General features: G+C 43.7%; 1 protein-coding gene across 8 annotated transcripts in view; it reads left to right on the plus strand.

Annotated features, from left to right (window-relative positions):
• The first annotated feature begins 224 nt into the window (after positions 1–224).
• The window catches only part of LOC133244038 (P antigen family member 5-like), a 120,050-nt gene continuing 107,237 nt past the window's right edge, over positions 225–13,037 (plus strand). For 6 of the 8 annotated variants that reach the window (XM_061410705.1, XM_061410704.1, XM_061410707.1 and 3 more), the window contains exons 1-2: positions 225–454; positions 12,593–12,667. In XM_061410705.1, coding sequence (XP_061266689.1) covers positions 383–454; positions 12,593–12,667 — 147 coding nt within the window. In that variant the 5' untranslated portion in view covers positions 225–382. The remainder of the gene's footprint in view (positions 455–12,592; positions 12,668–13,037) is intronic. The other 2 variants (XM_061410706.1, XM_061410711.1) reach the window with 2 other exon arrangements.

Below are 13,037 nucleotides of genomic sequence, written 5' to 3' on the forward strand. Positions count from 1 at the left end.
AAGCACAATCACAATGCCCAGCAAAGATAAAGTGTTTTCCATGCTCTCTGTTACGACAGTGATCCCCATAGAGACGTAATCTTCAGTTTACGAGACTTTTCTGAGTCCCAAATTGCAGGAATCTGTGGGGTTCCCCTAACCTTGCCCTTCACTGCCTTTGTGGATCCTCCTGGAATGGTCCACAGGCATCTATATCTGCTGTTCCCCAATCCCACTAGCAAGGGGCGCGCGAGATGAAACAGTTCTGTCCTGGGATGTACCACCGAGGGTAGCGGAAAGACCACCCACTCTGGAAGGTACCATTGGGAGAGGGCGTGTGACAACAGAGAGGGTCCCCTTACACCGCGTCGGGCATGGACCACAGTTCCCAGCAGCGGCACTCATGGCGCCACTAGGTCCATCCCGACTCGCTCCTCTTCGTCTTCCCACTGCTTTTGAATCCGAGTGGACACAGGTATTAAGCGGAAACTTTCTCCGTCTCTTTTTCAACTCCACCCCTTCGTTGGTGGGACCACTACGGAGCGAGAGACTGGCTGGCTGGGTGTGGAGTCAGGGAAGTGTTCTGGGCAGTGATTGGCCACCGCGTGATTGCAGGCAGTGTGGTCGCAGAACAGGAACTGAGGGCGAGAGGCGCCTGTATACGCGTGCGCCTGCGTTGGCCTGCGCGACTTTTCAGAGCAAACAATTTTCCTCCGAGTCTTATTGCTTTTTCCAAAGGGGTCTAATAGGTGCCCTGGTTAGTGGCGAGGTTTGGCGCAGTCGCTGGCTGTGCATGGTGATGGCATTTCATCCTGGTTTAGCTCTGCTCAGTCTGGATCCTGTGGCAGTGCAGGGTCATTCACACAGCTGCTGCTGCTAAGTCACTTCAGTCGTGTCCGACTCTGTGCGACCCCATAGACGGCAGCCCACCAGGCTCCCCCGTCCCTGGGATTCTCCAGGCAAGAACACTGGAGTCGGTTGCCATTTCCTTCTCCAGTCCTTGAAAGTGAAAAGTGAAAGTGAAAGTGCTCAGTCGTGTCCGACTCTTAGCGACCCCATGGACTGCAGCCTACCAGGCTCCTCCGTCCACGGGGTTTTCCAGGCAAGAGTACTGGAGTGGGTCGCCAGTGCCTTCTCCGTCATTCACACAAATGCATGCAATTCATGTCAGGAGAGGTCTCTGAGTTTGGTGTCTCTCCCTGGAGAATAAACTGTATCTGGCAGCTTGGGTTTGTGTATTGCTTCGTGTGACAACACAGGTGTTGTTTGGGTACATTTGATCCCTTTGAGCCTTTTGGCAGGGTTGTGAGTGATGGGATATTTGATCTGAGCGGATTTTGTGAGCCATAGTACAAAGCCTCTAGGATGTGTGCCTGTATACTGGGATGTGCATCTTTGGAGCTTGCTGGCTTTTCAGTCCCTGAGAGTGAGATCTCTGTGTAGGCGTCTGCACCCCAGAATGTGAGATCACTGAGCTTTTGATTCTGCGTTCCGAAGTTGTGATGCCTCTGTGCTGCTTTAAGGATGGGTCAGTGTAAAGGTGTAAACTATCAGCTGCTTGGGGATCTATGCACAGGTTGCAAGTTTTTCATTTGTCTAGGAAATTAATCTTAAGATTATATTGTGTTCCTGAGTTATTATTAAAACGTCTGTCTTTCTGTTTAGGGTGTTTTGTGTTAGGTCGGTAAGTGTCGAGTGGTTTGGGAGTCAGTCTCCATGATGTGAAGTATCTGTGCAGTTCTCGTTTGTTTCTGTCTGGAAGACTTAGGTCTGTTTGGAGGGTCTTTGTCACAGTGTGTATGGTTATGGTCTCAGTTGTGTTTGAGGGTCTGAGACGAGTTGTGCACTCTCTGTGCAGAGATTCAGTGAGCTCTTTTTGGTGTTTCTGGGTATCTGAGCTGTTTGGAGTCTTTGTGTTAGATATAAAACCTCTTATGTTCTTGGCTGTGAAGTCTCTGTCCGGGAACTGAGGATTTGGAAGCTGGCAGATATGATTCTGAAGCCTGGAACCTGACATGCTGACTGTGTTGTTGAGTGTATCACTTGTCTCCTGAAATCTCAGTTTGTACCCTAATTAATACAATGGGGCCAGTGCCCATCTTGGAGGGTACCTGTGCATGTTAGCAATGTGTGTAAAGGACCTGGCTCCAGACTGTCCTTCAGCAAATGTTATCTGAGCACCTGCCATAGACCTGAGCACTATTTCTTTTTTATTTTATTTTATTTTTAAACTTTACATAATTGTATTAGTTTTGCCAAATATCAAAATGAATCCGCCACAGGTATACATGTGTTCCCCATCCTGAACCCTCCTCCCTCCTCCCTCCCCATACCATCCCTCTGGGTCGTCCCAGTGCCTAGCCCCAAGCATCCAGTATCGTGCATCGAACCTGGACTGGCATCTCGTTTCATACATGATATTTTACATGTTTCAATGCCATTCTCCCAAATCTTCCCACCCTCTCCCTCTCCCACAGAGTCCATAAGACTCTTCTATACATCAGTGTCTCTTTTGCTGTCTCGTACACAGGGTTATTGTTACCATCTTTCTAAATTCCATATATATGCGTTAGTATACTGTATTGGTGTTTTTCCTTCTGGTTTACTTCACTCTGTATAATAGGCTCCGGTTTCATCCACCTCATTAGGACTGATTCAAATGTATTCTTTTTAATGGCTGAGTAATACTCCATTGTGTATATGTAACATAGCTTTCTTATCCATTCATCTGCTGATTGACATCTAGGTTGCTTCCATGTCCTGGCTATTATAAACAGTGCTGCGATGAACATTGGGGTACACGTGTCTCTTTCCCTTCTGGTTTCCTCAGTGTGTATGCCCAGCAGTGGGATTGCTGGATCATAAGGCAGTTCTATTTCCAGTTTTTTAAGGATTCTCCACACTGTTCTCCATAGTGGCTGTACTAGTTTGCATTCCCACCAGCAGTGTAAGAGGGCTCCCTTTTCTCCACACCCTCTCCAGCATTTATTACTTGTAGACTTTTGGATCACAGCCATTCTGACTGGCGTGAAATGGTACCTCATAGTGGTTTTGAAGGAGTTTGGGACAGTACTGCTGCTGCTGCTAAGTCGCTTCAGTCGTGTCCAGCTCTGTGCGACCCCATAGACCGCAGCCCACCAGGCCCCTGCCAGTCCCTGGGATTCTCCAGGCAAGAACACTGGAATGGGTTGCCATTTCAACCAAGTGTCTCATTTCATAGACTTGGTGGTCAGTAAATAATCAAGGGTGGCAGGCGCTATGAAGAAACATATTGCTAGATCAGGGGAAAAGGTGTATGTAGATATGATGTTATTATTTTCTTCAAGATAATGAGGGAAAGACTCCCCGAAAGATGGCAAGTAAGCAGAGATCTGGAGGAAGTAAGGGAGCAGGCTGTGGGGTTACCTAAGGGAAGAGCATTCCAGGCAGAAGGAACAATAAATGCAACAGTCCTGGCATGGAAATCTACTTGGCGTGCTCCTGAATGTCAAGGAATCTTGTAATGGGCTGGGTTTGGCACGTAGCTCTCATCAAAAGGGCCTGGTGCTGCTATTTCAGTTTCTACCTCAGTTTGTGGTCATCTGCATCTGTAACCTATTTCTTTCCTGATATTGGTAAGTTTTGTCTTTAGTTATCTTTTTTTTTTTTAATTCTTGTGGGTGGAAACTTATGAATTCATATTGACCTTTTGAAAGAGCCAGCTTTGGGTTTTGTTGCTTATCTACATATTTTTTTCTAATATCTGTTCTGATCATTATTTCCCTTATTTTGCTGACAGTCTCACTACCAAAGGGGTTTAATAAAGTCCCTGAGAGTTTCCCAAGTGTAGTGAAATCTCACAGATTCTGGGGCACTGTTGTAGCCCCACTGAGTGAGATTCACTGAGTGTAGATCATGGAATCTGCACTTTTTAAAGAATTCCTCAGTTCTGATTGACATGGACAACTTGTCTAGGCACTACCAGAGCAGAGGCATGGTCTAATTTTGCCTGCTTCCAGGCTCTGTCTCCATTGAGAGCATGTGACAGGGGTTTCCTGCTTTCTCTGATGCACAAACCCAAGACCACCAGTCTAGGAGACTCACTGACATGCTGTCTGATGTTCTGAGGAGGCTCTGAGACCATCGTGTCTACAAAACATCCTGATGCCAGTCTTGTCAAGCCTCCATTTGAAAGATTTCTGAAGAAATCAGATTTCTATTTAGTGTGCATTTCTATGATGTAAGATCAATTTGTGTTATGTGCTAGCTGTTATTCTACATATTTTGCCATAGCCATTGGATCTTACTCTTGACTGATAAATACAGAACACACAGAGTTTTCCACAGTGCATCCAGACCTCTGGCTCCCTTAATGCTGGAGACACTGAACAAGTTATGTAGTGCCTCTGCGCCTCATTCCCCCTTTAACCACATGGAAACACTCAGTTCAGTTCAGTTCAGTCGCTCAGTCGTGTCTGACTCTTTACGACCCCATGAATCACAGCACACCAGGCAGCCCTGTCCATCATCAACTCCCACAGTTCACTCAGACTCAACATCCGTTGAGTCGGTGATGCCATCCAGCCTTCTGATCCTCTGTAGTCTCCTTCTCCTCCTGCCCTCAATCCCTCCCAACATCAGGGTCTTTTCCAATGAGTCAACTCTTCGCATGAGGTGGCCAAAGTACTGGAGTTTCAGCTTCAGCATCATTCCTTCCAAAGAACACAGGACTGATCTCCTTTAGAATGGAATGGTTGGATCTCCTTCCAGTCCACGGGACTCTCAGGAGTCTTCACCAACACCACACTTAAAAAGCATCAATTCTTCGCCGATCAGCTTTCTTCACAGTCAACTCTCACATCCATACATGACTACTGGAAAAACCATAGCCTTGACTAGACGGACCTTTGTTGGCAAAGTAATGTCTCTGCTTTTGAATATGCAATCTAGGTTGGTCATAACTTTCCTTTCAAGGAGTAAGCGTCTTTTAATTTAATGGCTGCAATCACCATCTGCAGTGATTTTGGAGCCCCCAAAAATAAAGTCTGTCACTGTTTCTCCATCTATCTGCCATGAAGTGATGGGACGAGATGCCATGATCTTCGTTTTCTCAATGTTAAGCTTTAAGGCAATTTTTTCACTCTCCTCTTTCACTTTCTTCAAGAGGCTTTTAGTTCCTCTTCACTTTCTGCCATAAAGGTGGTGTCATCTGCATATCTGAGGTTATTGATATTTCTCCCGGCAATCTTGATTCCAGCTTGTGCTTCTTCCAGCCCAGCGTTTCTCATGATGTACTCTGCATATAAGTTAAATAAGCAGGGTGACAATATACAACCTTGATGTGCTCCTTTTCCTATTTGGAACCAGTCTGTTGTTGCATGTCCAGTTCTATCTGTTGCTTCCTGACCTGCATACAGATTTCTCAAAAGGCAGGTCAGGTGGTCTGGTATTCCCATCTCTTTCAGAATTTTCCACAGTTGATTGTGACCCACACAGTCAAAGGCTTTGGCATAGTCAATAAAGCAGAAGTAGAATGTTTTTCTGGAACTCTCTTCCTTTTTCCATGATCCAGCAGATGTTGCCAATTTGATCTCTGGTTCCTCTGCTTTTTCTAAAATCAGCTTGAACATCAGAAAGCTCATGGTTCATGTATTGCTGAAGCCTGGCGTGGAGAATTTTGAGCATTACTTTACTGGTGTGTGAGATGAGTGCAATTGTGTGGTAGTTTGAGCATCTTTGGCATTGCCTTTCTTTGGGATTGGAATGAAAACTGACCTTTTCCAGTCCTGTGACCACTGCTGAGTCTTCCAAATTTGCTGGCATAGTGAGTGCAGCACTTTAACAGCATCATCTTTCAGGATTTGAAATAGCTCACCTGGAATTCCATCACCTCCACTGGCTTTGTTCATAGTGATGCTTTCTAAGGACCACTTGACTTCACATTCCAAGATGTCTGGCTCTAGGTGAGTGATCACAGCATCGTGATTATCTTGGTTGTGAAGATCTTTTTTGTACAGTTCTTCTGTGTATTCTTGCCACCTGTTCTTAATATCTTCTGCTTCTGTTAGGTCCATACCATTTCTGTTCTTTATCGAGCTCATCTTTGTGTGAAATGTTCCCTTGGTATCTCTAATATTCTTGAAGAGATCTCTAGTATTTCCCATTCTGTTGTTTTTCTCTATTTCTTTGCATTGATCGCTGAGGAAGGCTTTCTTATCACTCCTTGCTCTTCTTTGGAACTCTGCATTTAGATGCTTATATCTTTCCTTTTCTCCTTTGTTTTTCACTTCTCTTCTTTTCACAGCTATTTGTAAGGCCTGCCCAGACAGCCACTTTGCTTTTTTGCATTTCTTTTCCATGGGGATGGTCTTGATCCCTGTCTCCTGTACAATGTCACAAACACCGTCCATAGTTTATCATGCACTGTCTATCAGATCTAGTCCTTTAAATCTATTTCTCACTTTCACTGTATAATCATAAGGGATTTGTTTCCCTGAAAGGTCTAGTGGTTTTCCATACTTTCTTCAATTTAAGTCTGAATTTGGCAATAAGCAGTTCATGATCTGAGCCACAGTCATCTGCTCGTTTTGTTTTTGCTGACTGTATAGAGCTGCTCAATCTTTGGCTGCAAAGAATATAATCAATCTGATTTCTGTGTTGACCATCTGGTGATGTCCATGTGTAGACTCTTCTCTTGTGTTGTTGGAAGAGGGTGTTTGCTATGACCAATGCATTCTCTAGGCAAAACTCTATTAGCCTTTGCCCTGCTTCATTCCATAATCCAAGGCCAAATTTGCCTGTTACTCCAGGTGTTTCCTGAATTCCTACTTTTGCATTCCAGTCCCCTATAATGAAAAGGACATCTTTTTTCGATGTTACCAACCAGTCTTTTCTAAAGGAGATCAGTCCTGGGTGTTCTTTGGAAGGAATGATTCTAAAGCTGAAACTCCAGTACTTTGGCCACCTCATGCGAAGAGTTGACTCATTGGAAAAGACTCTGATGCTGGGAGGGATTGGGGGCAGGAGGAAAAGGGGACGACAGAGGATGAGATGGCTGGAGGGCATCACCGACTCGATGGACATGAGTTTGAGTGAACTGCAGGAGATGGTGATCGACAGGGAGGCCTGGCGGGCTGCGCCTCATGGGGTCGCAAAGAGTCAGACACGACTGAGCAAATGAACTGAACTTAAGAGCTGAAATAGCTTTTTGAGAATCTTGTAATACCTGTTGAGTAAAATTAGTCAAAAGCATCCACTCATAGCAGAACATCTGTAGTTCCCAGAGAGGGAACAAACACTGCAGCCAAATAATCATACCAGTGAAATACAGACCTTGCCCACTGAGTTTTAAGGTGTGGTAAATTAGCAGGCTTTTCTGGAAGCTCTGAAAATATGAAGCCATAAGTAAAAGCTAGACCTTGGGTGCATCTCCCTATCCAGCCAGGGGTAAGCCTTGCCCATAGGTAAGAGCCACATACCCAGTAGGTCCCATTTGGAGCAAGCCAGCGTGACTGAGATATCCAGTCCCAATCAGTGCCTGGCCAAGCAAAGGGAGGACCTGAACTGGGGTTGGAAAATACGGGAATGATTACCTTGCATATTTCCTGAGCCAAAAGTCCCAATTGTTTCCAATCATTATAATTAAGTTGTTGGCTAACTTCTGGGGATGGCTCTATTTGTTCCCAGCATATAGGGGCAGTAGACATTAGACGTCCTTTTTCAGGAGTTAGCCATATAACCTCAATCATCCCATATTTGATAAACGTCAGGTAAAAAGCCACTAGATCTAGACCCATTTACCTTCTGTGTAGCGAAATAGTCATTAAACCAAGACAATGTATAATCAAAATTAAAAGCCACGTTATGTCCATAATTAAAGTACAAAGTGTTGCACCGGTCCATCTTAGGGTTGTTAGATGTCATCAGATTAACAAGAGACATCACATACGATTGTTGTCGAAGGTATTCACAGACTTGGAGAAAGTCTTTTCCTTGAAGTGGAGATGTCCACCATGGGAAGCCTTCCACTGATGAAGAGGGAGCACTCTGCAGACCCAGCAGTTAGACCGATTGTGGAATGCAGCATAGGAGTGAGCCCAGGACAGGAAGGCATTGTCTTGAGGATCAAACGGCAAACTCAGGATATTTGGAGTCAGCAGAAGTAGGCTCACATAGATTATCAGGGCCATCTGAAAAGTACAAAGTCAGAGCATAAAAACTAAAGGCATAAAATGACGTGACTTAGTTCTGGTCAGGGTGCCACCTCTTAAACTCGAGTGTGATGCACCCATGAATCTATTCCTGGCACTTTGACAGCTGTGGGAGAAGAAAGAATAAGCTGGTAAGGGCCTTCCCAGAGGGGTTTGAGGGATTGGCCCCCAGATCCCAGTGTTTTTATCAGGACCTCTGTTCCTGGCTCAAATGAGGGCTTGTTTGATGCAGAGGCTAGGTCAGGAGTCACCTGCTGGAATTCCATTAATGCCTGTTGAAAAACTGAGAGCTGAGTTACATAATTAGTTAATTCTAAGGCTTCAGGGTCTATAACAATGTCTGTGCATAAGAAAGGCCTTCCATAAATACATTCAAAGGGGGACAGCCCCTCCTTTTGGGGGGCAGTCCCAGCCCTCATTAAAGCTATGGGTAGAACTTTAATTCAATTGTCCTGTGTCTCTTGAGTTAATGTGCACAGATGTCTTTTGATAATGTCGTTAGCTGTTTCAACCTTTCCTGAGGATTGGGGTCTCCAGGAACAGTGTAAGTGAGATTCTATTCCTAGAGCTTTAGACACCCCCTGAGTTAGAGCAGCTTCAAAGGTGGTGCCATTGTCACTCTGATGCCTCCGTGGCAGCCCAAACCTGGGGATAATTTCATGGATTAAAATTCTTATAACCTCCTTAGCGTGTTCACTGCAACAGGGAAACGGCTCAATCCATCCAGGAAAATATCCACCCAAACTTGTGAGCAAGAATATCCATTAGCTTGTGGCATGTGAGTAAAATCAGTTTCCCAGTCTTCTCCAGGATATTTTCCACTTGGTTGTAATCCAGATTTAGCTAGCTTTTCAGTCTTTGGGTTATTTTTCTGACAAACCTCACATCTTTTGATAATGTCCTTTAAACTTTTCACTACATTTTTACCTTCAAACAAATGAGAAGCTATCTGTTAAGTACTCTCTACACCTAAATGAAAACTCTGGTGTAAACCCTTAAGAATTTTCCATTGAGTCTTTTCAGGAATTATTAATCGTCCATCCTTGGACTGTAGCCATCCTTTATCAGTAATCTTTGCACCTCTTTTCTCATATCTTTCTAATTCTTCCTCAGTATATTGCAGTTTTTCCTGTTCCACAGGACCTGTCCAAATCAAAGGCATCTGCAGTGAAGGGGTTTCCTAAAGTGCCACTTTTCTGGCTTGACAATCAGCCAGCTGATTACCTTCAGCTACTTTACTCCCATCCCTGCTGTGCCCTTTGCAATGCGTATCAGCTACTCCTTTAGGACAATATATAGTCCTTACAAGTCTCTGGATCTCTCTGAAATGCTCAATAATTTCTCCTGTTGCCCTTTTAAACTGTTTTTCTTTCCATATTGCAGCATGAGCGTGTAAAGTCAAATAAGCGTACTTAGAATCAGTGAAGATATTTGCTCGCTGCCCTTCGCTTAGCTCTAGAACTTGGGTCAGAGCCATAAGTTCCACTAATGGCACTGGTTCCCTGGGGGAGAGATTTTGCTTCTAAAACCTGTTCAGCAGTCACCAGGGCATAACTTGCTTTAGGCTTCCTACCCTGATCACCAGCATCAGGGTCTTTTCCTGTGAGTCGTCTGTTCCCATCAGGTGGCTAAAGTATTGGAGCTTCAGCTTCAGCATCGGTCCTTCCACTGAATGTTCACAGTTGGTTTCCTTTAGGATGGGCTGTTTTTATATCCTTGCTGTCTGAGGGATTCTCAAGTGTCTTCTCCAGCACCACAAACCCAAAGCGCAATTCTTTGTCACTCAGCCTTCTTAATGATCGAACTCACACATCTGTACATGACTACTGAAAAAGCCATAGTTTTGACTATACGGACCTTTGTTGGCAAAGTGATGTCTCTGATTTATACTATGCTGTCTAGGTTTGACATAGGCTTCCCTGGTGGCTCAGTGGTAAAGAATCCGCCTGCATGGGTGTATCTATGGCTGATTCTTGTTGATGTTTGACAGAAAACAAAAAAAATTCTGTAAAGCAATTATCCTTCAATTAAAACATGCATAAATTGGCAAAAACAAAAACAAAACCCTCCCTGCAATGCATGGGATGCAGAAGACATGGGTTTCACCCCTGGGTTGGGAAGATGCCTTGCCATGCCCCATGGGAGGAGGGCATGGCAATCCATTAAAGTATTCTCGCCTGGAGAATCCCATGGACAGCAGCACCTGGCAGGCTACGGTCCATGGAGTCATAAAGAGTCAGACACGACTGAAGCAATGAGCATTTATGCATACTAGCTTTGTCATAGCTGTTGTTCCAAGGATCAAGTGTCTTAATACATGGCAGCAATCACCATCCACAGTGATTTTGGAGCCTCCAAAATTAAATGTGTCCGTGCATCCACTTCCCCACTTCTGTTTTCTGTGAAATGATAGGAGTAGATGGCATAATCTTATATTTTTGAATGTTGAGTTTTAAGCCAGCCTTTTCATTCTCCTCTTTCACCCGTATCAAGAGGTTCTTTAGTTCCTCTTCAGTTTCTGCCATTAGAGTGGTATGATCTGCATATCTGAGCTTGTTGATATTTCTGACAGCAACCTTGATTCCAGCTTGTGAGTCATCCAGCCCAGCATTTCCCATGATGTGCTCTGCGTGTAAGTTGAATAAGCAAAGTGACACTATACAACCTTGTCTTACTCCTTTCCCAATTTTGAACCAGTCCATTGTTCCATGTTTTATTCTGTTACTTCTTAACCCTCATACAGGTTTCTCAGGAGACAGGTCAGCTAGTCTGGTACTCCCATCTCTAAGAATTTTCCACAGTTTGTTGTGATCCACACAGTCAGAAGCCTTGAGGTAGTCTAGTCAATGAAGCAGAAGTAGATGTGTTTCTGGAATTCCCTTGCTTTCCCCATGATCTAATGAAGGTTGCAATTTGATCTCTTGTTTCTCTGCCTCTTCAAAACCAGCTTGTATATCTGGAAGTTCTCATTCCATATACTGTTGAAGCCTAGCTTGAAGGAGTCTACTAACCGGAAGCTTCAGAAATATGGGACAATCTAAGCTTGAGAAATTGGAGGGTATGAATGAAGCCCAATAAGAGAGACAAGAAGAGGATTCTCTACTTTCCATGATGTTAGCAAGCTGGGCAAGGGTAGACCATACCTTCAAGTTCTTGTGTAGGACAGTAGGCTTTATCTAGAAAGTCATAAACAGTTCAGGAACTGTAAGAGAGGGAGGGAGAGAGTGGTGAGTGGGAGACAGGCACCCTGAGTGGATGTGAGAGACCCGTTAGAAGGGGGTTGACAATTAAATGGAGGGGAGCTTTGGACGAGAGCAGATGTGGTGGACATGGGGAAAAGTCGATGCATTAGACATTTTCGAAGTAAAATGGACAGACCTCAGCAAGAATGTTGAATTGACGTGAAGAGACGGAATTGTAAACGTGGTTAAGACCCAGTTTCTGTGTCCTGTCATAAGGGTACAAAGGTGTCACAGGGAATCCTGGAAGTTGGCCAGGTCTGGGAAGAATTTCAAATAAGATTTTTATGTTTATGAGCTCAAGTTCTAGATGGATACAATAACCAGTATTTACATACTTAAAAGATCCTTTTCCTTTTTTAAAAAAGTTAGAAGTATTGAGATATAATTTATATACCATAGAAGTCAATGCTTTAAAGCATTACCGTTTGTCGAGTTTTGACATATGCATACCATCGTATAAATGCTACCACAATAAAAATGTAGAAAATATCCCATTGGTTTGAAAATGCTCCCTTGGGCTATTTCCTATCAGACTCCTTCCTCCACTCCTATACCCTGGCAACCACAGACATATTTCTCTGCCTATAGTTGTGCCTTTTCCAGAAACCCACTGACATGAAATCATATAATACATAACATACAATCATATAATACATATGTATCACGAGTTTTGTGGTAAGGTGCCAAGAGAGAAGTGGACCGGTTGCTCTGCATGCAGACTCACCGCAGCCACAGACACTGAGAAAATCCCATAGTCAGGCTGTAAAGACTGAGCCTTTCTTCGTGTTCCAACTGAATTCCAAGGGAGTTGGGGGAAATAGGTCTGGTGAATAGGAGTGTGACAAGAGCAGTAGTCCTGAATTTTTAAATTCCTAGCAGTATTTCACTAAATATCTTCATGATGGAGAATTCTGTTGTGAAATCAAATGTCCTCACAAAACGTCAGCCTTCCTTTGTACCTTAAGGTGATTTCTCTGCCAGCATAGCAAAGACAAAAATGGCTTTGCAAGCAACTGTATTTGGTGTAATTGGAATGCATGTACACTTTAACTTAACCAGAATTTTCTTTTGAAAGTATTTTCACATTAAAAAAAATAAGTCAACATATGGTCATAAAAGTGATGAAATATAGCTGTGCTCTTAAATACATTTTCTAAATCACAATATTCTACTTTCCGGGAGAAATATCAGTGGGCAAGTGGCGTCAACATTGGGACCTATAGATCAAGATTCCCCAAGCTGAATGAACCTGTGGTTGTGAGTACCTTACCATTTGATGTTTTCTATTAGCACAAGTTTATTTTTGAGAAAATCATGTTAAGTAGTACAGATGCAGTGATAAAGGTCTTCCATGCTGATAAAGGGTGACAGTTTGTCTTAGGAAGGAACATTGATCCAGATATAGTACAGTCTGGCGTTGCCTATGAGTATACTGTTGAATTCCCTGGAAATGTGCCCAGTGACTCCCTCCTCCTGCTTATTAACAACAGACTGCATACTTCCATCCCAACATAGATTTAAATAACTTCCAAAGTCTTTCTGGGTAACTCTTATGGGAGCTAACTCTTCTCTGTGGGAAGAGTAACTTTATTAAAAGTAAGTACATAGAATTGTGTTGGGAAAATGT

Source organism: Bos javanicus, unplaced genomic scaffold (genome assembly GCF_032452875.1).
Source record: "Bos javanicus breed banteng unplaced genomic scaffold, ARS-OSU_banteng_1.0 tig00004423_1, whole genome shotgun sequence".
Taxonomy (NCBI): domain Eukaryota; kingdom Metazoa; phylum Chordata; class Mammalia; order Artiodactyla; family Bovidae; genus Bos; species Bos javanicus.